The following is a 22227-nucleotide window of genomic DNA, read 5'->3' as shown; positions in this document are numbered from 1 at the left end:
CATTTGATCCTCATAACCACCTCTTAAGAAGAGTATTAGTACCTTTAAGGTGACCGAGTCACATGGTCAAGTAACAGAGCTTAATAGGAAGGGTGTGCAAACACAAATACGGGGTTTCTGGCACCAGACCTATGCTCTTTCAATTACATACCCCGTGGTTCACTCTATTAAAGTAATAGAAACTACTTAATTTCTATTAAGTAATTAACAGTGGTAAAACACAAAATTTAACAGTGGTAAAATGACCTATATGGAATGGGAAAAAACTGTATATTTCTATGTGTCTTTGATCTGTTCTGCACTCATGGCTTGGCCATCAGTATCAAGGTTATCTTTAATATTCACAAATATGTCACCAACTGCCTAATCACTACACCAACTTTGAGTTCAGATAACTTTCCAACATTTCTTTCTGACTGCTATACTTTAATTTTCTTCAATAATAGTCTTTTCCTTTGGGATGAAATAAAATATTGAATCCAGTGACAATGCATTAACCAACACTGGCTATTTGCCAAGGAGTGAGAAACAAGGCACTTCAATAATTCTATGTGTTTCACATGTTTCTTTACAAAATACCACGTAATGATTAAAATCTAGGCAGAAGAGGGCAGTCATTAAGCACTGTGTAATGAGCACATAATAAAATTTTCTGACCTATGATTCCACTTAATTATCACTCAACAATGACTGCAGCTATTTATGCCACAAATATTTATTCCATACCTAAATATTCCTGGTACTGTTCTGGGTCTTAGGAACATCCCTCAGACCCTAGAAGAGAATTAAGAAATCCTTATTCATCCTTAAAGAGTTTATATTCTACTAAAGGAGACCATTAGTAAGCAGAACTACAATTTTGGATAGTGTTAAAAGTACTATAATAAAAATGAAACCCATTTTTGGGTATCACGATAGAGTGAGGGGAGAGACAACAGATAGGGTGGTCAGAGAAGACTTCTCTGAAGAGAAGACATTTGATGGAAACCTGACTGATGTGAAGGCTCCAGTTATGAGATCTGGGGATTCATTCATCCTGGGGATAAGGGGCTACAAATGAAGTAAGAAGGCCACTAAGAAGACAGTGAGCAAAGTGACAGTAGGGATTGCTCTGTGTTATTAACAGGAGGAGGACAGTAATAACAGTCATAATAATAACGATCATAAACAGACTAGCATAATTTTAATACTGTTAGGGGCAGTAGCTACTGAGCATAATTATATATCAGGCACTGTGCTAAGTGTTTTATATATGACTTCTTTTAATCCTCAAAATAGAGGATTTATTATTGCCTTTGTTTTACCACAAGGAGCCTGAGGCATAGAAAAGGGCTTTATCATGCAAGATTAAGGAGTAGACAACAGGGAAGTTTAACAGATCCGCCAAAGTCTGTTCTCTTGACCCCACAGTCCTGTGTCTTCATGTGACTCAAAGACTCATTACTAGATTCCCATTTAGCCATGGACTCCCAGATGGTGCAGTGGTAAAGAATCCGCCTGCCAATGAAGGCGATGCAAGAGATGTGGGTTTGATCCCTTGGTTGGAAAGATCCCCTGGAGGAGGAAATGGCAACCCACTCCAGTATTCTTGCCAGGAAAATTCCACAGACAGAGGAGCCTGGTGGACTTCAGTTCAGGGGTTGCAAAGAGTCAGACATGACTGAGCGATTGAGCAGGCATGCACGGAAGCAAATGAGTGTTGAATATATAGAAACCTAGGCCTTCTTTGCAGTCTTCTTCCCTTTGGACTTCGTATTGTTAATGTCCTTTTACTCAAGTGGGTAAAAGGTTCTCCCCCTGAAAAACCTAATAAGGAGCTTTAAAACAACTGGGGATGAAAAGGTGAAGAAAACTGGGGTGAGGGCTCCCGGAAGACAGGCTGTCCCCACAAACCCCACTGTCTCAGGAAGGAGGGTCCCTGCCCTTGGCCGGTTCACACTTAAGTGAAGATAAGCAGCAGTTACCTGGAGGGTAGGAGTGCTTTCCATCCACAATCCACTCTAACAAGGCCTCGATTAATTCAAGATTAACCTTTTCAAAATCCATAATAGACATTGTTTTGATGACTGATTTGCTAACTCCTGCAAGAAAGGTAAAAATAATAAAGATATTAATAGTTTTATACCTTATTGAAAAAAATATGCCTGGGAACTAGGTGTATCTTGATTTAATAACACAGATGTTCACACTGAATGCACTGAAATGAACTTTTTTCCTTCAGTCTCTCAGGAAGTACAGGCTCACTGGAAGCCCTTTGTTACCTGAAGAGCAGGCTCCTGGCCCTGCTTCAAAAGGCCAGAGGCAGCTTTTTACTGTCTTCCTTCCTTCCCCTTTTATCTGTCATGCATCTATTGACAATTTAAGTTCTAGAAACAAGATTCAAAGTCAAATGTATTTCAGAAAACCTTTCCAGATTTAATCAAGTTGTGAGTCATATCAGACAAAAGTCCAGCTAACAGTAACTAAAAATCAAAGCACACAGACCACAGCTTTCAGCATCGTTTTTACAACAGTGACTTTTAACTTTTAGATTCCTTTGAGAAAATCATAAAAGTTACAAATCTTCCCTGAAAAATACATGTGATTTTAATGGCTTCACCAACACCCCTGAAGTCTACCCACAGACCCTCAGGTTAAGGGTCTACAATCGCCTTCTAATTCATATGAGTCCTAGTAAAAGACATAGTTCCTTATGTTGTACTATAAGCCTCAGCTCCTTTTAAAAACAAACAGCAGGGACTTCCCTCGTGGTCCAGTGGCTAAGACTTTGCGCTCCCAATGCACGGAGCCTGGGTTCCATCCCTGGTCAGGGAACTACACCCCACATGCCATAACTAAGAAAAGTTTACATGCAGCAACTACAACAAAACAAAGTCCCCAAACCAAAGAAACGAACAGCATAAACTGGGGGAGACTAACTCTCCAAAAATAGCTATCCTTTCCTTTAGGTGTTTCTAATGACCCATCACCTGAAACAGAATCTAACCACAGCAAAATAACTGTAATTGGTATCAAGGAAGGGACCCTTCCTACATTTTGCTGAAAAGCTTGAAGAAAGGCAAAAGCCATTTTTAAACAATGCTGTTCTAACAGTGAACCATATGTCGGTAAAAAATCAAACAAAGGAAGAAACAGGCTACACAAACAAAGATGTGGATGGTGTGGAAGGCAGAGCAGGAATAATTTTTATTTGCCAAGATTCAAAATAGACTTTTCCAAAAGGAGAACCAGTTAACTGAAAGAAAAAGGAAAACAAAAATTTTTTTTTAATTAAAGAAGTTCAGCAGGGTTTACTAATCCATTATATATTTTAAAAGACTTATTATTCTCTTTCAACTAGAAAAAGTTTTAAAAATTGAGATAGGGAACAACATTTAATTTTCTGAAAGGTGAAAGAAAGCACTGAGATCATCTAGATAGAAGTCATTGTTTCAGAGGGAGAAGGAGACTAAGAGAAGCTAAGAGATCGGCCCAGCATCACACAGAAAACAGCAGCAGAGCCAGGTTCCCTGACCTCAAATCCTTAGAAAAGATTTCTCAGAGGCACTTTCTGAACTTCTGTGTCCCTGTGCTGGACATCAGAAGGACTGTGACTTAGATCCAGTCATAATTCTTAAAGAAAACTCTGGAATTTCAAAAGAGAAACCAAAGAGATTGCTGTTAAATAATTTAACAGAATAAGGAAATGGGAACTGTCAGCTGGTATGGAGTACAGAAAGAACAGAAACATCTGAGTCAGACATTCTCATCAGAATCACAAATCTGCACTAACTGACTGGGCACTATGCTGTTGATGTGTATTGTCTTATTTAATCTCCTAAATATCCACATTTTATAGATAAGGAAACTGGCAATAGAGAGGATGAAGAACTTGCATCTAACTGCTTTTATGACAGCCTGGGGAGTTAAGTCCAGCTCTGTAAGATACAAGTCTATGCTCTTAACCTTGAAGTGAAATGTTTGGGAGCTACATGTATCTTCCTGAACAGCAGAACAAATGGCTAATGCCCTAGTTCCTTTATGATCACCATTTCCCACACAGGCCTGAGTCTCTGGTGGAAGGAGGAAAAGGAAAACTCACTTGCCTTTTTTTCTACAGAAGTAGCAAGGATCTGAGGCCCTTACACCTTGAAAGGTAAAGTTTTTTTTTTTTTTTTAAAGGACCAAGAGGAGTTGGGGTGGCAATCCAGGGAAAAGAACAGGAAAAGCAGCTGAGGCCCGTCTAGGCTTTAAAAAGAAAGCAAAAGTAGTCATCTTAGGATTTCTACGGATTCAGCCCAGCTGAAGGTATGGGAGGCTATCTAGGAGCAAAGTTGGGTGGGATCTAGCATGGGAGGAGAGAGCACCTCACAACACAGGTAAAAGCGCTCAGCACAGGGTGGACCCTAAAAAAAGATTTTCCAGGCCCATTTTAGGTCATTTTCCAGGCCCACTGAGTAATGTTAAAACTAGTAGGTGAAATTTTGAGGATATTTAAATAGTTTCAAATCTCTCTCCACAACTGACTCATCAACTACCAAGGGAATAAGTAATAACTACACAGAGAAGAAACACAGGCATCATCTTAACCAGTTGGTCAAAGTTAACATTGCCAATAATGGGGCAAGCCAACATCATATGCCTTCTGATAGGATGGACTGAGAACAAGGTTCAACATTATTTCTGTGGTTTTCTAACCAAAAACACATAACCTAAAATTAACCATCGGGCAACACTAGACAAATCCAAATGAAAGCACATTCTACAAAATACTTGGCCCACACTCTTGAAAAATGTAAATCATGAAAGAAAAATAAAGGCTGGCAAATTTTTCCAGATCAAAAGAAACTAAAGACACATGATGACTGAATGCAGTATGTAATCCTGGGTTGGGTACTGTACCATTTAAAAAATAGCAATAAACGACATTATCGAAATAATTGACAAAGTGAGAATATGGACTATGGATTAAACAGAAGTACTGTATTGTGTTAAATGTTTTCATTTTGATCATGTCCTACTGTGGGGTTTTTCTTTTGGCCGTACCGCATGGCTTGCAGGATCTTAGTTCCCTGACCAGGCATGGAACCAGGACCAGTGATCGAATCCAGCCCTGGAAGTGGTTCTGCTAAGTCCTAACCACTGGACTGCCAGGGAATTCCCATGTCCTATTGTTATGTAAGAGGATGTCCTTGTTATATATATAGAAAATATATACTGAAATATTAGGGGTTAAGGAACATCATATCTGCAATTTACCCTCAAAACATTCAGGAAAAATATATATACGTGAACACAGAGCAAATGAAGCAAAATGTTAATAACTGGTGAATCAGGGTAAAGGATATAGGAGAGTTCACCGCGGTCCAGCAAACTTTTAATTCTAAATTTGAAATCACATCAATATACAAAGTTACAAAATACTCAAGAATATAATTTATGTTTTACCATCTCATTTTTCTATAATGAACACATTTCTTTTATAATCAGAAAAAAGCCCACTAATAAATATAAATAATAATGATGTGTATTGAAACTGTTATTTTTCTATTATTCTGATGAATTAAAGACAAGATAGCTATGAAACAAGAGCTACGTTTTTCTTTTTCTGGTTACCTTTGGCATAACTGTAAAATTCCCCAGGAAGCACATTACCTTGATAGCGGGCAAGGAGCTGTTTAAAATCCAACTGTTGATCTGGTACCGCATCTTTGACAGAATCCTGATCCTGGAGGTGCAGGGAGAGACGCAGGTCCTCCTCCACCTCCTCAAATGCGGTTCTGCTGCGCCTGGCCTTTAGCTTCTCCTTTGACATCTGTTTCATGGAGCGGGCGTAGGGGCTCCCATCCTGCAACACATACCTGAGCAAGGACGGCAAAGGAACGTGTGGATATGGATGTGGGTCTGTTGGTGAGGAATGACAGCATTCACCTGTTTCACATCTCATTCAGCACAATGTTGCTCTACTTCTGCTCAATTCACGAGCTATTCTTCCACCAGTCTGGGGTTCCAGCATGCCCTACTGCTGGTGGAGAACATATTGGAATGCTTTTGGCTCTGCTTTAAGATAATTTGGGGCGTAGTGAGTTTGGAAAAGTGAGAGAAAAAAGACAGGGAAACTAGACAAAGGATGATTTCCCCAGAGGTTCACATTCAGTGGAAATGGGATACAGCTCACAACACAACTTTAATGAGCTCCCTAAGTATGATTATTGCTATGATGTTTGAGAATCACTGATCTAGGGTTGTTAGCCTGAGGATATTGCATCATTAAATAAAGAATTAGGAGGGGAGAAGGAAATGGCAACCCACTCCAGTATTCTTGCCTGGAAAATCCCATGGGCTGAGGAGCCTGGTAGGCTACAGTTCATGGGATTGCAGAGTTGGGCACGACTGAGTGACTTCACGTTCACTTTCACTTTATTAGAAACAGAAAGAGCAGAGAGAAGAAAAAAAGTCTGGGTTGAGTTTAAGGTGTCAGATGTGACATGTGTCTTCATTCTCGAGTTCAGTGGTTAGGAATGAAGACGCTGATCTGGGAGTTCTTGGCGCAGCAGCAATAGCTGAAATCACAGTCTGGGAAGAAACAGTGCAAGGACAAAACTCTGGGAATCATATGGTCAAGGAGTAGGAAGAGAAAGCAAGGTTTTTCAAAAAGCAGCAACCTCCAGGCATCCAACAGACACTACCATCTTCTATACAGTACCAAACCTAACAGACATCTTAACATCCACATGTACTGTGAACTCCTTTAGGTAGAATAATAACAGCTAACACAGACATATAATTATATAATCTTAATACATAATATATTGCCTGTGAATTCAAACAATTTGAATAGTAAATATTTGTTGAAAGGGGAAAGCACAATGCTAAAATTGAAAAATTAGAAGAAAAAATAACACATTTATCAGTATCTGGGCACAATGAGATAAAATAGTGATTTTGTTTTCAAGCACTTTCATCAAACCTTAATAAATAATATCTTCCTTACCTTGTCATAGCAATTGCATCTTCCAGAAAAAACTGATCAACAGGAAATGTACGACCTAAAAAACAAGAAGACAGAACAAGTAAGTCTCTCAGAATACCCATTCAACTATCTTGAAATTGTTTGTATATATAAAATTTTCTTAAAATGAAGCCTGGCACAATAAGGTACTATTTGTTCTGTGGTCTTAAAAGTATCCAAAAAGTACTTTTGATGATAAAAATCGGAAGGAGTAGATTCCTGTTAATAAATAAAATAAGTGTATAGTTGGAGAAATGATCATTTGCTAATAAGACGTTTTTTACCTCTCTAAAAAAATGTTGTACCTTTTCATCCCCTACCTCCTTTCTCACAGGAGAACTTATAACAGTCAAAAATTGTATTCCAGATCAAGAATATAATTTCATCTTGAAATCTCTGTTGATATCCTCTATAACTAGAACAAGTAGTACTATTATCAGTGTTTCCAAACTGTTCCTTTAGCAATCAACTGCAGAAGGATAGACCAAAAGCCCAAGGTGATAAATTAATCCCACAATGAGACTGAAAGCACCAAAAAAAGACACAGACTACCCAATTTCACTTACTCCCAGAGTGGGTCAATATCCAGAAATTTAGCAGAATTCATCAATGAACAAATATGCTATACACAGATACAACTTTCCTCTTCATGACAGGTTACCATTATAAATTCACATTTTGATATTAAACACAACAGAATGCTAGAAATCCAATCACCTAGATTTTTTTTAAAGCACATATAAAGTCTCCCAGCAAATGAATATAACATTACCTCTTTATTAATTTTATTACATGGTTATGATTTTGTTATAAACATTCTTCTCTAGAAGGAGGTATAAATACTTATTTCAAACGAACTTTAAAATAATTGTATTTGATTATTAGGACAATACTTAATGATGCATTTTAATCACCTGGTATAGTGATAACTGGGCAGGAATTAAAATATTCTGAAAAGAGCTCAGCGTTTAAGGTTGCACTCATCAGAATAACTTGAAGAGTTGGTCTCTGCAACACAATGTCTTTCAAAACTAGCAGTAAGAAGTCACTAGAGGAAATAAAAGAAACACCTGAGGATCAAACAAATTTAATATATGAAAATTAATAAACTTTGACACATTTCAAGTAAGTATAATACCTATGTGAAAAAAACTTACAACACTCTGAGAAAGATGTATCATGTTTCTAGATGTAAAGACTTAATACTATCAATTTCCCATCAAATAAACTAAAATATGTGTAGTACCAATCAAAATACCAATAGGATTTATCATTACATTTGATAATTCTACCTCTTGATACCCATATGCACATAAAGAGGTATACACAATGATTTTCTATATAGAATAGTTTGTAATAGTAAATCAATGGAAACTACTGAAATGTCTATCAATCAAAGAATGGTTAATTAAGACAGTATCATCCATTCTAAGGAAAAACATGAGGCAGATAAAAGGAATAAAGTAGAACTGCAGAACTCTAGATACAGACATGAAAACATCTCTAAGACATACTGTTAGTGGAAAAAGAACCCACGCTGTACAACACTATGTACCACAAAACAGCAATGGCCTAATTGGTTTCCCCAACCCTTGACCCCTTGAAATCTATTTTCAATATCAGTTCAGTTTAGTTCAGTCACTCAGTCGTGTCCAACTCTTGGCAACCCCGTGAACCGTAACACACCAGGCCTCCCTGTCTATCACCAACTCTTGGAGTCTACCCAAACCCATGTCCATCGAGTCGGTGATGCCATCCAACTATTTCATCCTCTGTCGTCCCCTTCTCCACCTGCCCTCAATCTTTCCCAGCATCAGGGTCTTTTCAAATGAATCAGCTCTTCACATCAGGTGGCCAAAGTATTACAGTTTCAACTTCAACATCAGTCCTTCCAATGAACACCCAAGACTGATCTTTAGGATGGACTGGTTGGATCTCCTTGCAGTCCAAGGGACTCTCAAGAGTTTTCCCCAACACCGCAGTTCAAAAGCATCAATTCTTCGGTAATCAGCTTTCCTTACAGTCCAACTCTCACATCCATACATGACCACTGGAAAAACCATAGCCTTGACTAGACGTACCTTTGTTGGCAAAGTAACGTCTCTGCTTTTCAATATGATGTCTAGGTTGGTCATAACTTTCCAATGAGCAAGCGTCTTTTAATTTCAGGGCTGCAATCACCATCTGCAGTGATTTTGGAGCCCCCACAAAATGAAGTCAGCCATGGTTTCCACTGTCACCCCATCTATTTGCCATGAAGTGATGGGACCAGAGGCCATGATCTTAGTTTTCTGAATATTGAGCTTTAAGCCAACTTTTTCACTCTCCTCTTTCACTCTCATCAAGAGGTTCTTTAGTTCTTCACTTTCTGCCATAAGGGTGGTGTCATCTGCATATCTGAGGTTATTGATATTTCTCCCGGCAATCTTGATTCCAGCTTAGGCATCATCCAGCCCAGCGTTTCTCATGATGTACTCTGCATAGAAGTTAAATAAACAGGGTGACAATATACAGCCTTGATGTACTCCTTTTCCTATTTGGAACCAGTCAGTTGTTTCATGTCCAGTTCTAACTGTTGCTTCCTGACCTGCATACAGATTTCTCAAGAGGCAGGTCAGGTGGTCTGGTATGCCCATCTCTTGAAGAATTTTCCACAGTTTATTGTGATCCACACAGTCAATGGCTTTGGCATAGTCAATAAAGCAAAAATAGATGTTTTTTCCGGAACTTTTTTGCTTTTTCGATGATCCAGGGGATGTTAGCAATTTGATCTCTGGTTCCTCTGCCTTTTCTAAAACCAGCTTGAACATCTGGACGTTCACGGTTCATGTATTGCTGAAGCCTGGCTTGGAGAATTTTAAGCATTACTTTACTAGCATGGGAGATGAGTGCAATTGTGTGGAAGTTTGGGCATTCTTTGGCATTGCGTTTCTTTGGGATTGGAATGAAGACTGACCTTTTCCAGTCCTGTGACCACTGCTGAGTTTTCCAAATTTGCTGGCATATTGAGTGCAGCACTTTCACAGCATCATCTTTCAGGATTTGAAATAGCTCAACTGGAATTCCATCACCTCCACTAGCTTTGTTCGAAGTGATGCTTCCTAAGGCCCACTTGACTTCACATTCTAGGATGTCTGGCTCTAGGTGAGTGATCACACCATCCTGATTATCTGGGTCGTGAAGATCTTTTTTGTATAGTTCTTCTGTGTATTCTCGCCACCTCTTCTTAATATCTTCTGCTTCTCTTAGGTCCTATCATTTCTGTCCTTTATTGTGCCCATCTTTGCATGAAATGTTCCCTTGGTATCTCTAATTCTTGAAGAGATCTCTAGTCTTTCCCATTCATTGTTTTCCTCCATTTCTTTGCACTGATCGCTGAGGAAGGCTTTCTTATCTCTCGTTGCTATTCTTTGGAACTCTGCATTCAAATGGGTATATCTTTCCTTTCCCCTTTGCTTTTTGCTTCCCTTCTTTTCATAGCTATTTGTAAGGCCTCCCCAGACAGCCATTTTGGTTTTGTGCGTTTCTTTTTCTTGGGGATGGTCTTGATTTCTGTTTCCTGTACAATGTCACGAATCTCAATCCATAGTTCATCAGGCACTCTATCAGATCTAGTCCCTTAAATCTATTTCTCACTTCCACTGTATAGTCATAAGGGATTTGATTTAGGTCATACCTGAATGGTCTAGTGGTTTTCTCCACTTTCTTCAATTTCAATCTGAATGTGGCAATAAGAAGTTCATGATCCGAGCCACAGTTAGCTCCTGGTCTTTTTTTTGCTGACTGTATAGAGCTTCTCCATCTTTGACTGCAAAGAATATAATCAATCTGATTTCAGTGTCGACCATCTGGTGATGTCCATGTGTAGACTCTTGTGTTTTTGGAAGAGGGTGCTTGCTATGACCAGGGTGTTCCCTTGGCAGAACTCTATTAGCCTTTGCCCTGCTTCATTCTGTACTCCAAGGTCAAATTTACCTGTTACTCCAGGTGTTTCTTGACTTCCTACTTTTGCATTCCAGTCCCCTATAATGAAAAGAACATCTCTTTTGGGTGTTAGTTCTAGAAGGTCTGCAGGTCTTCATAGAACTGTTCCACTTCAGCTTCTTCAGTGTTACTGGTTGGGGCATAGACTTGGATTACCGTGATATTGAATGGTTTGCTTTGGAAATGAACAGAGATCATTCTCTCATTTTTGAGACTGCATCCAAGTACTGCATTTCAGTTCTTCTAAGGGATTATATAATAGTCATCTGAGTTAAATTCACCCATTCTCGTCCCGTTCACTGATTCCTAGAATGTCGATGTTCACTCTTGTCATCTCCTGTTTGACCACTTCCAATATGCCTTGATTCATGGACCTAACATTCCAGGTTCCTATGCAATACTGCTCTTTACAGCATCGAACCCTGCTTCCATCACCAGTCCCATTTACAACTGGGTGTTGTTTTCATTCTCAATATGGCAGACCAATAATTCTGTTCAAATGTAAACCTGACTGCTCCACTCTTCTGCTCAACATCCTTCAAATGACTTACCAAAGTTCTTACTGATGAGGCCCCAGAATCTTCAGCCCCACTACTCATTTCCTGTCACTCTTCCTCTTGTTCACTTGGCTTCATCAATGTTCTCCTTGATGTCTCTGAGACATGGACCTCAGGTCCCTTGCATGTGTTATTAATGTACCTAGAAAGGGCTTCTCCCAGATACTCACAGAGGTAAGCTTACTCAAGCACTTTCTTCATATCTTGACTCAAAATGTGCCTTTTCACCAAGGCCTTCCCTGGCCACCATATTTAAAATTGCAAATACTCCCATCCCTTGCATTTCATATTACCCTTTCTCTTCTTAGCACTTAACAAACATACTTTATATTTTACTTCTTTATCTTGCTTAATGTTGGGCTCTCTCACTAGAATGCAAGCTCTATGAGGACAGGGATTTTGGTTATTTTGTTCTACAAGATACTACTTTAGTACCTAGGCCAATGCCTGGGATATAGCAGGTGCTCAATAAATGCTTGTTGATTTACTAAATGAATATATAATTTGTCAAAGAAAAAAGGTCATGATACAAAAGTACCTATTTCTGACAAAACAAGCATATATGTTAATATTTATCACCAATCTGACTGCTGTAGTTATCTCTGGGGAAGGGATCAGGAGTGTTACAGGGGACTTTGGCTTTATCTACATTGTTTCAATTTTTCATGAGTCTATCCTTACACTACTTCAATTCAGTTCAGTTCAGTTCAGTCGCTCAGTCGTGTCCGACTCTCCGCGACCCCATGAATCACAGCACGCCAGGCCTCCCTGTCCATCACCAACCCCCGGAGTACACTCAAACTCATGTCCACAGAGTCGGTGATGCCATCCAGCCATCTCATTCTCCGTCATCCCCTTCTCCTCCCGCCCCCAACCTTTCCCAGCATCAGAGTCTTTTCCAGTGAGTCAACTCGTCGCATGAGGTGGCCAAAGTATTGCAGTTTCAGCTTTAGCATCAGTCCCTCCAATGAACATCCAGGATTGATCTCCTTTAGAATGGACTGGTTGGATCTCCTTGCGGTATAAGGGACTCTCAAGAGTCTTCTCCAACACCACAGTTCAAAAGCATCGATTCTTCGGCGATCAGCCTTCTTCACAGTCCAACTCTCACATCCATGTATGACCACTTAGTTTTCTTTAATGAGCTACTTTAATTACATTTATGATTTTTCTGTTTCTATTTTAGGGAATAGGAAAATAATATAACAATAGGCAAGTGGTTAGGTATTCGGTTGGCCAAAAACTTAATTTGGGTTTTTGGCCAACCCAATAATTTATGGTATATCCATACATTAGAATTTCCTCATGCAATTATTAATAATAATTTCAAAGACAGTTCATACTATTAAATACTAAATACTATAGCATACACTATATAATCCCAATAGTGTTTATGGACACATATCTCTTTCCTAACTCCCAATATACTCCCAGATATACTAACATGTTACAATACTAACATGTAATTAGCCATTCAATAAAGGAAGATTTTCTTGACATTTAATATTGCCTAAATGTGTTAAAATAATGTTGTCTCTATGATCAAAAAATTTATTAAACATTTAAAATATAATTTTTCTCTATTCAACCTTTTATCTTCTTAACTGATCTTAGTTCCTAGAATTTTCTATTTTCTGCCTTTTTCAGTCACTTATTCCCTACTTTTTGTTATAATTCCCCTACTTTTTCTTATAATTTGAACAGTCCATTCCCATAGACTGGTATTTGTAAATTCTCAAATCTCCCTTCTCCAATGTATTATTTATCTTTATTCAGATATGAAAATATTTTGAGTTTTTAACTGCTAATATTCTATATGTCACTGTGTGTGCTAAGTTGCTTCAGCTGTGTCCAACTCTTTGCAACCCTAAGAACTGTAGCCCTGCCAGGCTCCTTGGTCCATGGGAGTCTCCAGGCAAGAATACTAGAGTGGGCTGCCATGCCCTCCTCCAGGGGATCTTCCTGACCAGGGACTGAACCCCAACTCCTGTACTGCAGGCAGATTCTTTACTGCTGAACCACTAGGGAAGCCCCTTATGTCATTAAGTTTTTATAAGAATCTTTTTCTGAGAACACCATTGAAGCCAGGAACCAGATAAAGCGCTATCCTCCAGTTATCTTTGAGTTTGTGGAAGCATAAATGTTATAAAACCCAGAGCTACTTTTTATGTTCAGAATAACTTGCTCTAAAATTTAAAAATTTATTTTTAGGATACGATCATTTAAATATTAATATTTTGGAAGAATGCTTTGATTTCTTCTTCAGAGTTGTTCAGTGATTCTTAGTTCTTTTTTCAAATGTTCATTTTACCATTTAGCTGCAAACTGACACTATTTACCATTTACTTTTTCCCCACTGTTCTCTGAGTCTCTACAAAAACATGATTTACCCCTCAAACACAGATTTTCAGTGCTTTCTATACAGCTACTTAAAATTTATTATTGTTTTGTTCTAGGAACTTTTTATTTATTATTCTTTATTTAAAACAATGTTTTGGCTACACCATGTGACTTGCAGGATCTCAGTCCCTCGTGTGTGCGCATGTGTGTGTTCAGTCGTGTCTGACTCTTTGTGACCCCCATGGACTGCTGACCAGGGATCAAAACTGGGGACCCAGCAGTGAAAGTGCTGAGTACTAACCACTGGATCGCCAGGGAATTCCCTGGTCTATTCTTTTTATATAAAAATCCTTTTCTTTAGTTTCAAATTTCTTTATATTTCCTATTTATAACTAGATCAGTATTATTTATTTTTTCAAACAGTCTTCTGGTTGCATGTCTTCCCTGTTCAGTTCTTGAAAACTTTTTATCAGCAGTAGCTGGGACCTCTTTTCACATGTGTTTCTTTCTCCTTTTTAGTTTTACTATGATCTATTTCTGCTTCTCTGTCAGCCCATCAACTTTACTTAGATTTTACTTCTTCTCAAGATATTTATAATAGTATAGTCCTTTTGGCAAAAGTCTCATTATTTTCACAGGATCATCTCTTTTTACCACTACTTTACTGCTTTAGAGCATGATCCACATGACAAGATTGCCAGAAGAAATATCAACAACCTCAGACATGGCGATGATACCATTCTAATGACAGAAACTGAAGAGGAACTAGAGAGCCTCTTCAGTTCAGTTCAGTACAGTCGCTCAGTTGTGTCCATCTCTTTGCGACCCCACGGACTGTAGCGTGCCAGGCTTCCCTGTCCATCACCAACTCCCAGAGTTTGCTCAAACTCATGTCCATCAACTTGGTGAAGCCATCCAATCCTCTCATCCTCTGTCGTCATCTTCTCCTCCTGCCTTAAATCTTTCCCAGCATCAGGGTCTTTCCCAAGGAGTCACTTCTTCGCATCAGGTAGCCAAAGTTTTGGAGTTTCAGCTTCAGCATCAGTCCTTCCAAGGAATATTCAGGACTGATTTTCTTTAGGATCGACTGGTTGGATCTTGGAGTCCGAGGGACTCTCAAGAGTCTTTCCCAACACTACAGTTCAAAAGCATCAATTTAGGTGGGAGGGGGGCTCAGGAAGGGGAACTCATGTACACCCAGGGTGGATTCATGTCAATGTATGGCAAAACCAACCAATATTGTAAAATAATTAGCCTCCAATTAAAAAAAAAAAGCATCAATTCTTTGGCGCTCAGCTTTTCTTATGGCCCAACTCTCACATCCATACATGACTACTGGAAAAACCATAGCTTTGATTAGATGGACCTCTGTTGGTAAAGTAATGTCTCTGCTTTTTAATATGCTGTCTAGGTTTGTCATAGTTTCTCTTCCAAGGAGCAAGCATCTCTTAATTTCATGGCTGCAGTTAGCATCTGCAGTGATGTTGCTACTGCTGCTACTGCTAAGTCACTTCAGTCGTGTCCGACTCTGTGTGACCCCATAGACGGAAGCCCACCAGGCACCCCCATCCCTGGGATTCTCCAGGCAAGAACACTGGAGTGGGTTGCCATTTCCTTCTCCAATGTGTGAAAGTGAAAAGTGAAAGTGAAGTCACTCAGTCGTGTCCGACCCATAGCGACCCCCCATAGCAGTGATGTTGGAGCCCCCCAAATAAAGTCTCTCACTGTTTCCATTGTTTCCCCATCTATTTGCCATGAAGTGATGGGACCGGGTGCCATGATCTTAGTTTTCTGAATGTTGAGTTTTAAGCCAACTTTTTCACTCTCTTTCACTTTTATCAAGAGGCTCTTTACTTCTTTGCTTTCTGTCATAAAGGTGGTGTCACCTGCATATCTGTTATTGAAATTTCTCCCAGCAATCTTGATTCCAGCTTGTGCTTCATCCAGCCCAGGGTTTCTGATGATGCATTTCTGCATATAAGTTAAATAATCAGGGTGACAATATACAGCCTTGATGTACTCCTTTCCCAATTTGGAACCAGTCTGATGTTCCATGTCTAGTTGTAACTGTTGCTTCTTGACCTGCATAGAGATTTCTCAGGAGGCAGGTAAGGTGGTCTGGTATTCCCGTCTCTTGAAAAACTTCCCACAGTTTGTTGTGATCTACACAGTTAAAGGCTTTGGTGTAGTCAATAAAGAAGATGTTTTTCTGGAATCCTCTTGCTTTTATGATGATCCAATAGATGTTGACAATTTGATTTCTGGTTCCTCTGCCTTTTCTAAGTCCAGCTTGAACATCTAGAAGTTCACAGTTCACATATTGTTGAAGCCTGGCTTGGAGAATTTTGAGCATTACTTTGCTAGTGTGTGAGATGAGTGCAATTGTGTGGTACTTTGAACATTCTTTGGCATTGCCTTTCTTTGGGATTGGAATGAAAACTGACCTTTTCCAGTCCTGTGGCCACTGCTGAGTTTTCCAAATTTGCTGGCATATTGAGTGCAGCACTTTCACAGCATCATCTTTTAGGATTTTAAACAGCTCAACTGGAATTCCATCACCACCTAGCTTTGTTTGTAGTGATGCTTCTTAAGGCCCACTTGATTTCACATTCCAGGATGTCTGGCTCTAGGTGAGTGATCACACCATTGTGGTTATCTGGATCATGAAGATCTTTTTTGTATAGTTCTGTGTATTCTCGCCACCTCTTCTTAATATCTTCTGCTTCTCTTAGGTTCATACCATTTCTGTCCTTTATTGTGCCTATCTTTGCATGAAATGTTCCCTTGGTATCTCTAATTTTCTTGAAGAGATCTCTAGTCTTTCCCATTCATTGTTTTCCTCTATTTCTTTGCACTGATCACTGAGGAAGTCTTTCTTATCTCTCCTTGCTATTCTTTGGCACTCTGCATTCAAATGGGTATGTCTTTCCTTTTCCCCTTTGCCTTTCGCTTCTCTTCTTTTCTCAGCTATTTGTAAGGCCTCCTCAGACAAGCATTTTGCCTTTTTTGCATTTCCTTTTCTTGGGCATGGCCTTGACAGCCTCCTGTACGATGTCATAAACCTCCATCCATAGTTCTTCAGGCACTCTATCAGATCTAATCCCTTGAATCTATTTGTCACTTCCACAGTGTAATTGTAAAGGATTTGATTTAGGTCATACCTGAATGGTCTTGTGGTTTTCCCTACTTTCTTCAATTAAGTCTGAATGAGGTTGAAGAGAATAAAAAAGATGGCTTAAAACTCAACATTCAAAAAACTAAGATCACGGCATCTGGTCCCATCACTTCATGGAAAATACATGGGGAAAGATTGGAAGCAGTGACAGATTTCCTCTTCTTGGGCTCTAATATCATTGCAGACGGTGACTGCAATGATGAAATTAATAGACACCTGCTCCTTGGAAGAAAAGCTATGACAAACCTAGACAGCATGTTAAAAAGGAAAGACATCACTTTGCCAACAAAGGCCCATATAGTCAAAGTTTTGGTTTTTCCAGAAGTCATGTATGGATTTGACCGTTGGACCATAAAAAAGGCTGAGCACTGAAGAATTGATGCCTTTGATTTGTGTTGCTGGAGAAGATTCTTGAGAGTCCCTTGGACTGCAAGGAGATCAAACCAGTCATTCCTAAAGGAAATCAACCCCGAAAATTCAATGGAAGGACTGATTCTGAAGCTGAAATTCTAATACTTTGGCCACCTGATGAGAACAGCTGCTGCTGCTAAGTCGCTTCAGTCGTGTCCAACTCTGTGCAACCCCACAGATGGCAGCCCACCAGGCTCTGCCATCCCTGGGAGTCTCCAGGCAAAAGTACTGGAGTGGGGTGCCATTGCCTTCTCCTGAGAACTGCTGACTCACTGAAAAAATACCCTGATGCTGGGAAAGATTGAAGGCAAAATAAAAGGGCGGCAGAGGATGAGATGGCTGGAGAGCATCATTGACTCAATGGACACGAATCTAAGCAAACTCCAGGAGACAGTGAGGGACAGGGGAGCCTGACAGTGAGGGACATGGGGTCGCAGTGAGTCGGACACAACTTAGTGACTGAAAAACAACTACGTGACAAACTATGATTAATGCCATCTATTTACCTGGTCCTTCCTTTTAAAATATTGAGAATTTTTGTTATATATTTCAAGGTTTTAATGACTTAATTCTATTAAAGTAAAATCCAAATGCTTTATTATTTACAGTGCATAGTTTCCTGCCTTTTTTTTTTTTTTAGCTGTCACCCTTCCTCTCATTTCACTACTTAAATGCTTTCAGCTTCACTGGCTTTCCCCCAGTTTTTAAACTCATGAAGCCCTTTACTACTGCAAAGTCTTTGCAAATGCCTGTCTTGCCCTCTTATATCTCATGAGACTCCTTTCCAGACTTCTGTTTTTAATTTAAATGTAATTTATTCAGAGATATAATCTCTACAATCTCAAGGCTCTCTCCCCCCAGACACAGCTTCCTGTTTATTCCTTTATGGTACTTATTCCAATTTGTAGTTATTTACCTTCTCATTATTTGTTTTACCTAGCAGACCATAAGAGATGAAGGGGAACCATGAGTTTGTTCACTATAGTATCTCCAGCAATTAATATGCCACCTGGCACTTAATACAGGCTGAATAAATATATGAATGAATATCAGAACTGAATGGGCTTCCCAGGTGGTGCTAGTGGTAAAGAATCTGGCTTCCAGTGCAGGAGATGTAAGAGACATGGGTTCGATCCCTGGGTTGGGAAGATCCCCTTGGAAAAGGGCATGGCAACCCACTCCAGTATTCTTGCCTGGAGAATTCCATGGACAGAGGAGACTGCCAGGCTACAGTGCATGGGGTTGCAAAGGGTCGGAAACAACTGAAGCAACTTAGCACTTAGCACATCAGGACTGAATGACTGACCAAATGAATAAAGAAGGACGAACATACTGACTAATCCATCAGCTGCAACATGCATTACACACAACACTCCTGCTAACTACAGTGCCCAGCTCAGCAAGGTGCCTCTTATTAGATGATGTCCATCTAACAGGATGACTCTTCCAGTGATGAGCATGTGCTGCCTAGCATTTTCCATGTCACAGACCCTGGAGACCAAGAAAGCAGTTCCTCTTCTTTAACAGAGGCCTTCTCTATGGTAACTACCATTACTAGCCCTAAGGAACTGAACTGGAAGCAGAACAGAATTCGTTCAGCCTTGTCTCCATTCTGTGTATGGGGGTGCTCATTTGGAAAATCTGTTTTACCTTTCTTCTGTCCTCTCATGAACTTCATCAACAATGATATGGGTGACTCCCTGCAGAGCTGTGTCTCCCTCCAGCCTTCTTAGCAGCACTCCTGTGGTGCAGTATAACAATCTGGTGGCTGAGGACTTACACGTAAAAGTGCACAGAAAACGTTAATGAAATTTTTGAAAAAAGGAAACACTTTCCTGGCAAAGCCATTTTTAATAGGTAGGGATAAAGAATATTGAACACACCAGCAGTTCCATTTAATATAAACCAAGAGATTAAATGCATAGATTCTTGCTGGCAATAACAACAAAAGCTTTCCCACTTCAGATGAAAATTTTAGGACTCATAGAAAAGCATTTAAAAATTATTATAAAACATAACGATAACAGTGAATGATGAAACAAATTCTGAATTTATTCATTCTGTATTTGATTAAATGGATTAAGTCCCAGTCTTAGGAATAAGGCAGCACTTACTAGATCACTTCTGCCAATAAAGAACAGAAGGTCTTTATAGGGGAAATTAAGTATAGCCCAATAACATTTTAAACCAAAATATGTCTAAAAGTACTTCAGCCCTGTTGAAGTATATATACCAACTTGCCTGTGAATATCCAGATACCAATGGCTCTTTGTACTTGAAAAACTTAAACTTCTGTCATCATGAAATAAGAAGAGTATACAAACCTTGACACTTTCTAACCGGATCTGGTATCCCACGGTCAGACCCACTCTTTCTGCCCTTTCTTTAGCAACACGCTCAGCAACAGAGATGGCAGAGATTCGTCGGGGTTGGGTACAGATGATGTTAGCCACCTTCTCAGGTGGTCCATTCAGAGAATCATCCAGAATAAACTGTGGAATCTGTGTGGTTTTCCCACATCTGTATGTCAAAAAGATGTAGTACAAATAAGTCCTAAAGTGAGGGTTTTCAAGTGCTACTTAACTGAAGAAGCAATCATATGCAATGAGGAAAGTTAAGAAAGCTAATCAGAATAAAAGTTGTTCAGCTTCATCTATCTTCCAAACCTACCTACTGACTTATTACCTACAGCTGATAACTCCTAGGAATTTGCACTGAGATTAACAGAGCAATCAAATAACAGTTTCTTATTATTTGTAAAACTGGGACCATTGAATAAACAGTAGCTTAAGGTCTATAAATGCCTCCAGGAATGTGAACTCTACATATGAATCCTAGAGAAACAGGAGTATTATCTTATGATTATTAAAATACTTTGTTTTTCCTGTTGGTGTGGCATTGCCTGACTATAAATTGACTGAAGTTAAAAAGACAAGAAACTGAAAGATATAAAGTTACTACTCTATCTGTGAGTCTGGGCACAAATTAAATTGAAAACACTTAAACACAGAAACGGCAACCCACTCCAGCATTCTCGCCTGGAGAATCCCATGGACAGAGGAGCCTGGCAGGTTATATTCCATGGGGTTGCAAGAGTCGGACACAACTTAGTGACTAAACCAGCAAATACAGAATTAAATTAAGCCTGCAGCTTGTCCCTGATAAATAGGTTTGGACAACGTATGGAGAGAGTGAAACAGAAACAGTGAGACACCCTAAGCTGCTCTTAAACAGGAGCTGTAAAGAATTCAGAATATATTTAGATGAAGAGTTTCAAGCTAAATGGTCTGGAACTATTCTTTACATTTTAAAATGGGTCTTGTTAAAAGCCTTCGCCTAAGCATTTTGCCTTAAACTGACTCAAGGCAGAGGTGTACAAGGTCTATAAATCCCCAAATTTCTGAGTTTTGTTTTGAATTGGTTACAGTTGCCACCATGTTTGCCTCTATGAGATATTATTTAATATTTGACAGGAAAAAGTACAAATAACACCAGCTACTGTTTTTTTCTTTTTTAAACAAGAGCTAGTAGTGGTAGCCAGGGCACACACCATATTCACAAATGAAAGCTGCATTACAAGTAAATTACATTCTTACCCAGTCATACCACTTATAACAAGCACTTGGTGCTTGCTCAATAATTTAAGAATGTTTTCTCTTTCTTCCCAAGCAGGGAGCGACTGTCTTTCTTGTAGAACTGACTGGAACTGTCTGGAGGCCTAATAAAACAAAAATAAGACATCAGTTTGGTTACTCTGAATAACCTTTCATGAAGCTCTGAATGCGGAATCCCAAATTTAGACATACCTTCTCTGTCCTTTCTTCATCAATTTGCTTAGGGATAGAAAGTCAAGATTTGCTGGGGGTGGGACGCTGGTCAGAAGGCTGTTCAGAGAATCTTCCAGAACAAGCTGTGGAATCTGTGTGGCTTTCCTACATCTAAATAAACTGAATGATCTTAGAAAAAAAACCCTCTTGCCTAGCACCTATCCAGCTCTTTGTAACAATCTCTACACCAGCACTATTCAACAGAATTTTCTGTGCTGATGGTAATGTTCTATATTTGCATTGTCCAATACAGCAACCTCTGGCTACATGTGGCTATTGAGCATTCAAATAACATCAAGGAACTGAAATTTTTATTATATTTAATTTTAATTAAACTTTAAATAGCTACACATGGCTAGAGGCTATCATAAAGAAGAGTGCAGCTCTACACAGCATCAGATTTTTATCCAAATCACCAACAGTTAAGAGCACTCACTAAAGGGTTTTCAGTCAGTCACCACATCTATATAACTCCCTTTGACATCTAATGGCCAATGCTACAAATGTTGTACTGTAGGTCAAAACTGTTGATGTATTTTTTACTAATGTAAGGAATTTATATTAACATAGACATTATCTGTACATAATTTAATCATATAAATTTACCACTGTAAACACACTACTCAAACTGAATGTGTAATTTTTAATTTCTACCATCTTATTTACGGTATGATTTTTTAATTCAATTTGACACTCTATGGGTGTCGCAGCATATATATACTTTGTTAATACTGTGTCAAAAATCAGAATCATAGAAATTTAAAGTTGGAAGGGCTCTTAGACAGCATCTAATCCAATCCCCAAACTGGTTTAAGTAACTCATCTTTATCCTACATCCAACTCTACCGTAACAGTTCACTTAATGAATTCTTTTAAAATAATCTTCATGTGAATGAGGTAAAACAATATGAACTTTGGAAACAGAATCAGCTTGCAACCTTG

General features: G+C 39.1%; 1 protein-coding gene across 3 annotated transcripts in view; it reads right to left on the bottom strand.

Annotated features, from left to right (window-relative positions):
• Positions 1 to 22227, bottom strand: part of DHX57 (DExH-box helicase 57) — a 63414-nt gene that overhangs the window by 23768 nt on the left and 17419 nt on the right. For all 3 annotated transcript variants that reach the window (XM_055399324.2, XM_055399322.2, XM_055399325.2), the window contains exons 7-13: positions 21055 to 21176; positions 19783 to 19978; positions 19109 to 19233; positions 7906 to 8039; positions 6974 to 7028; positions 5635 to 5840; positions 1965 to 2081 (exon numbers count right to left, since the gene is read on the bottom strand). In XM_055399324.2, the coding sequence (XP_055255299.1) occupies positions 1965 to 2081; positions 5635 to 5840; positions 6974 to 7028; positions 7906 to 8039; positions 19109 to 19233; positions 19783 to 19978; positions 21055 to 21176 (955 nt within the window). The remainder of the gene's footprint in view (positions 1 to 1964; positions 2082 to 5634; positions 5841 to 6973; positions 7029 to 7905; positions 8040 to 19108; positions 19234 to 19782; positions 19979 to 21054; positions 21177 to 22227) is intronic.

Source organism: Moschus berezovskii, chromosome 11 (genome assembly GCF_049115385.1).
Source record: "Moschus berezovskii isolate FMDL1 chromosome 11, NW_MosBer_1.0, whole genome shotgun sequence".
NCBI lineage: Eukaryota > Metazoa > Chordata > Mammalia > Artiodactyla > Moschidae > Moschus > Moschus berezovskii.
Note: the sequence above shows the minus strand (reverse complement) of the source record. Positions and strands in the feature narration are given on the sequence as shown.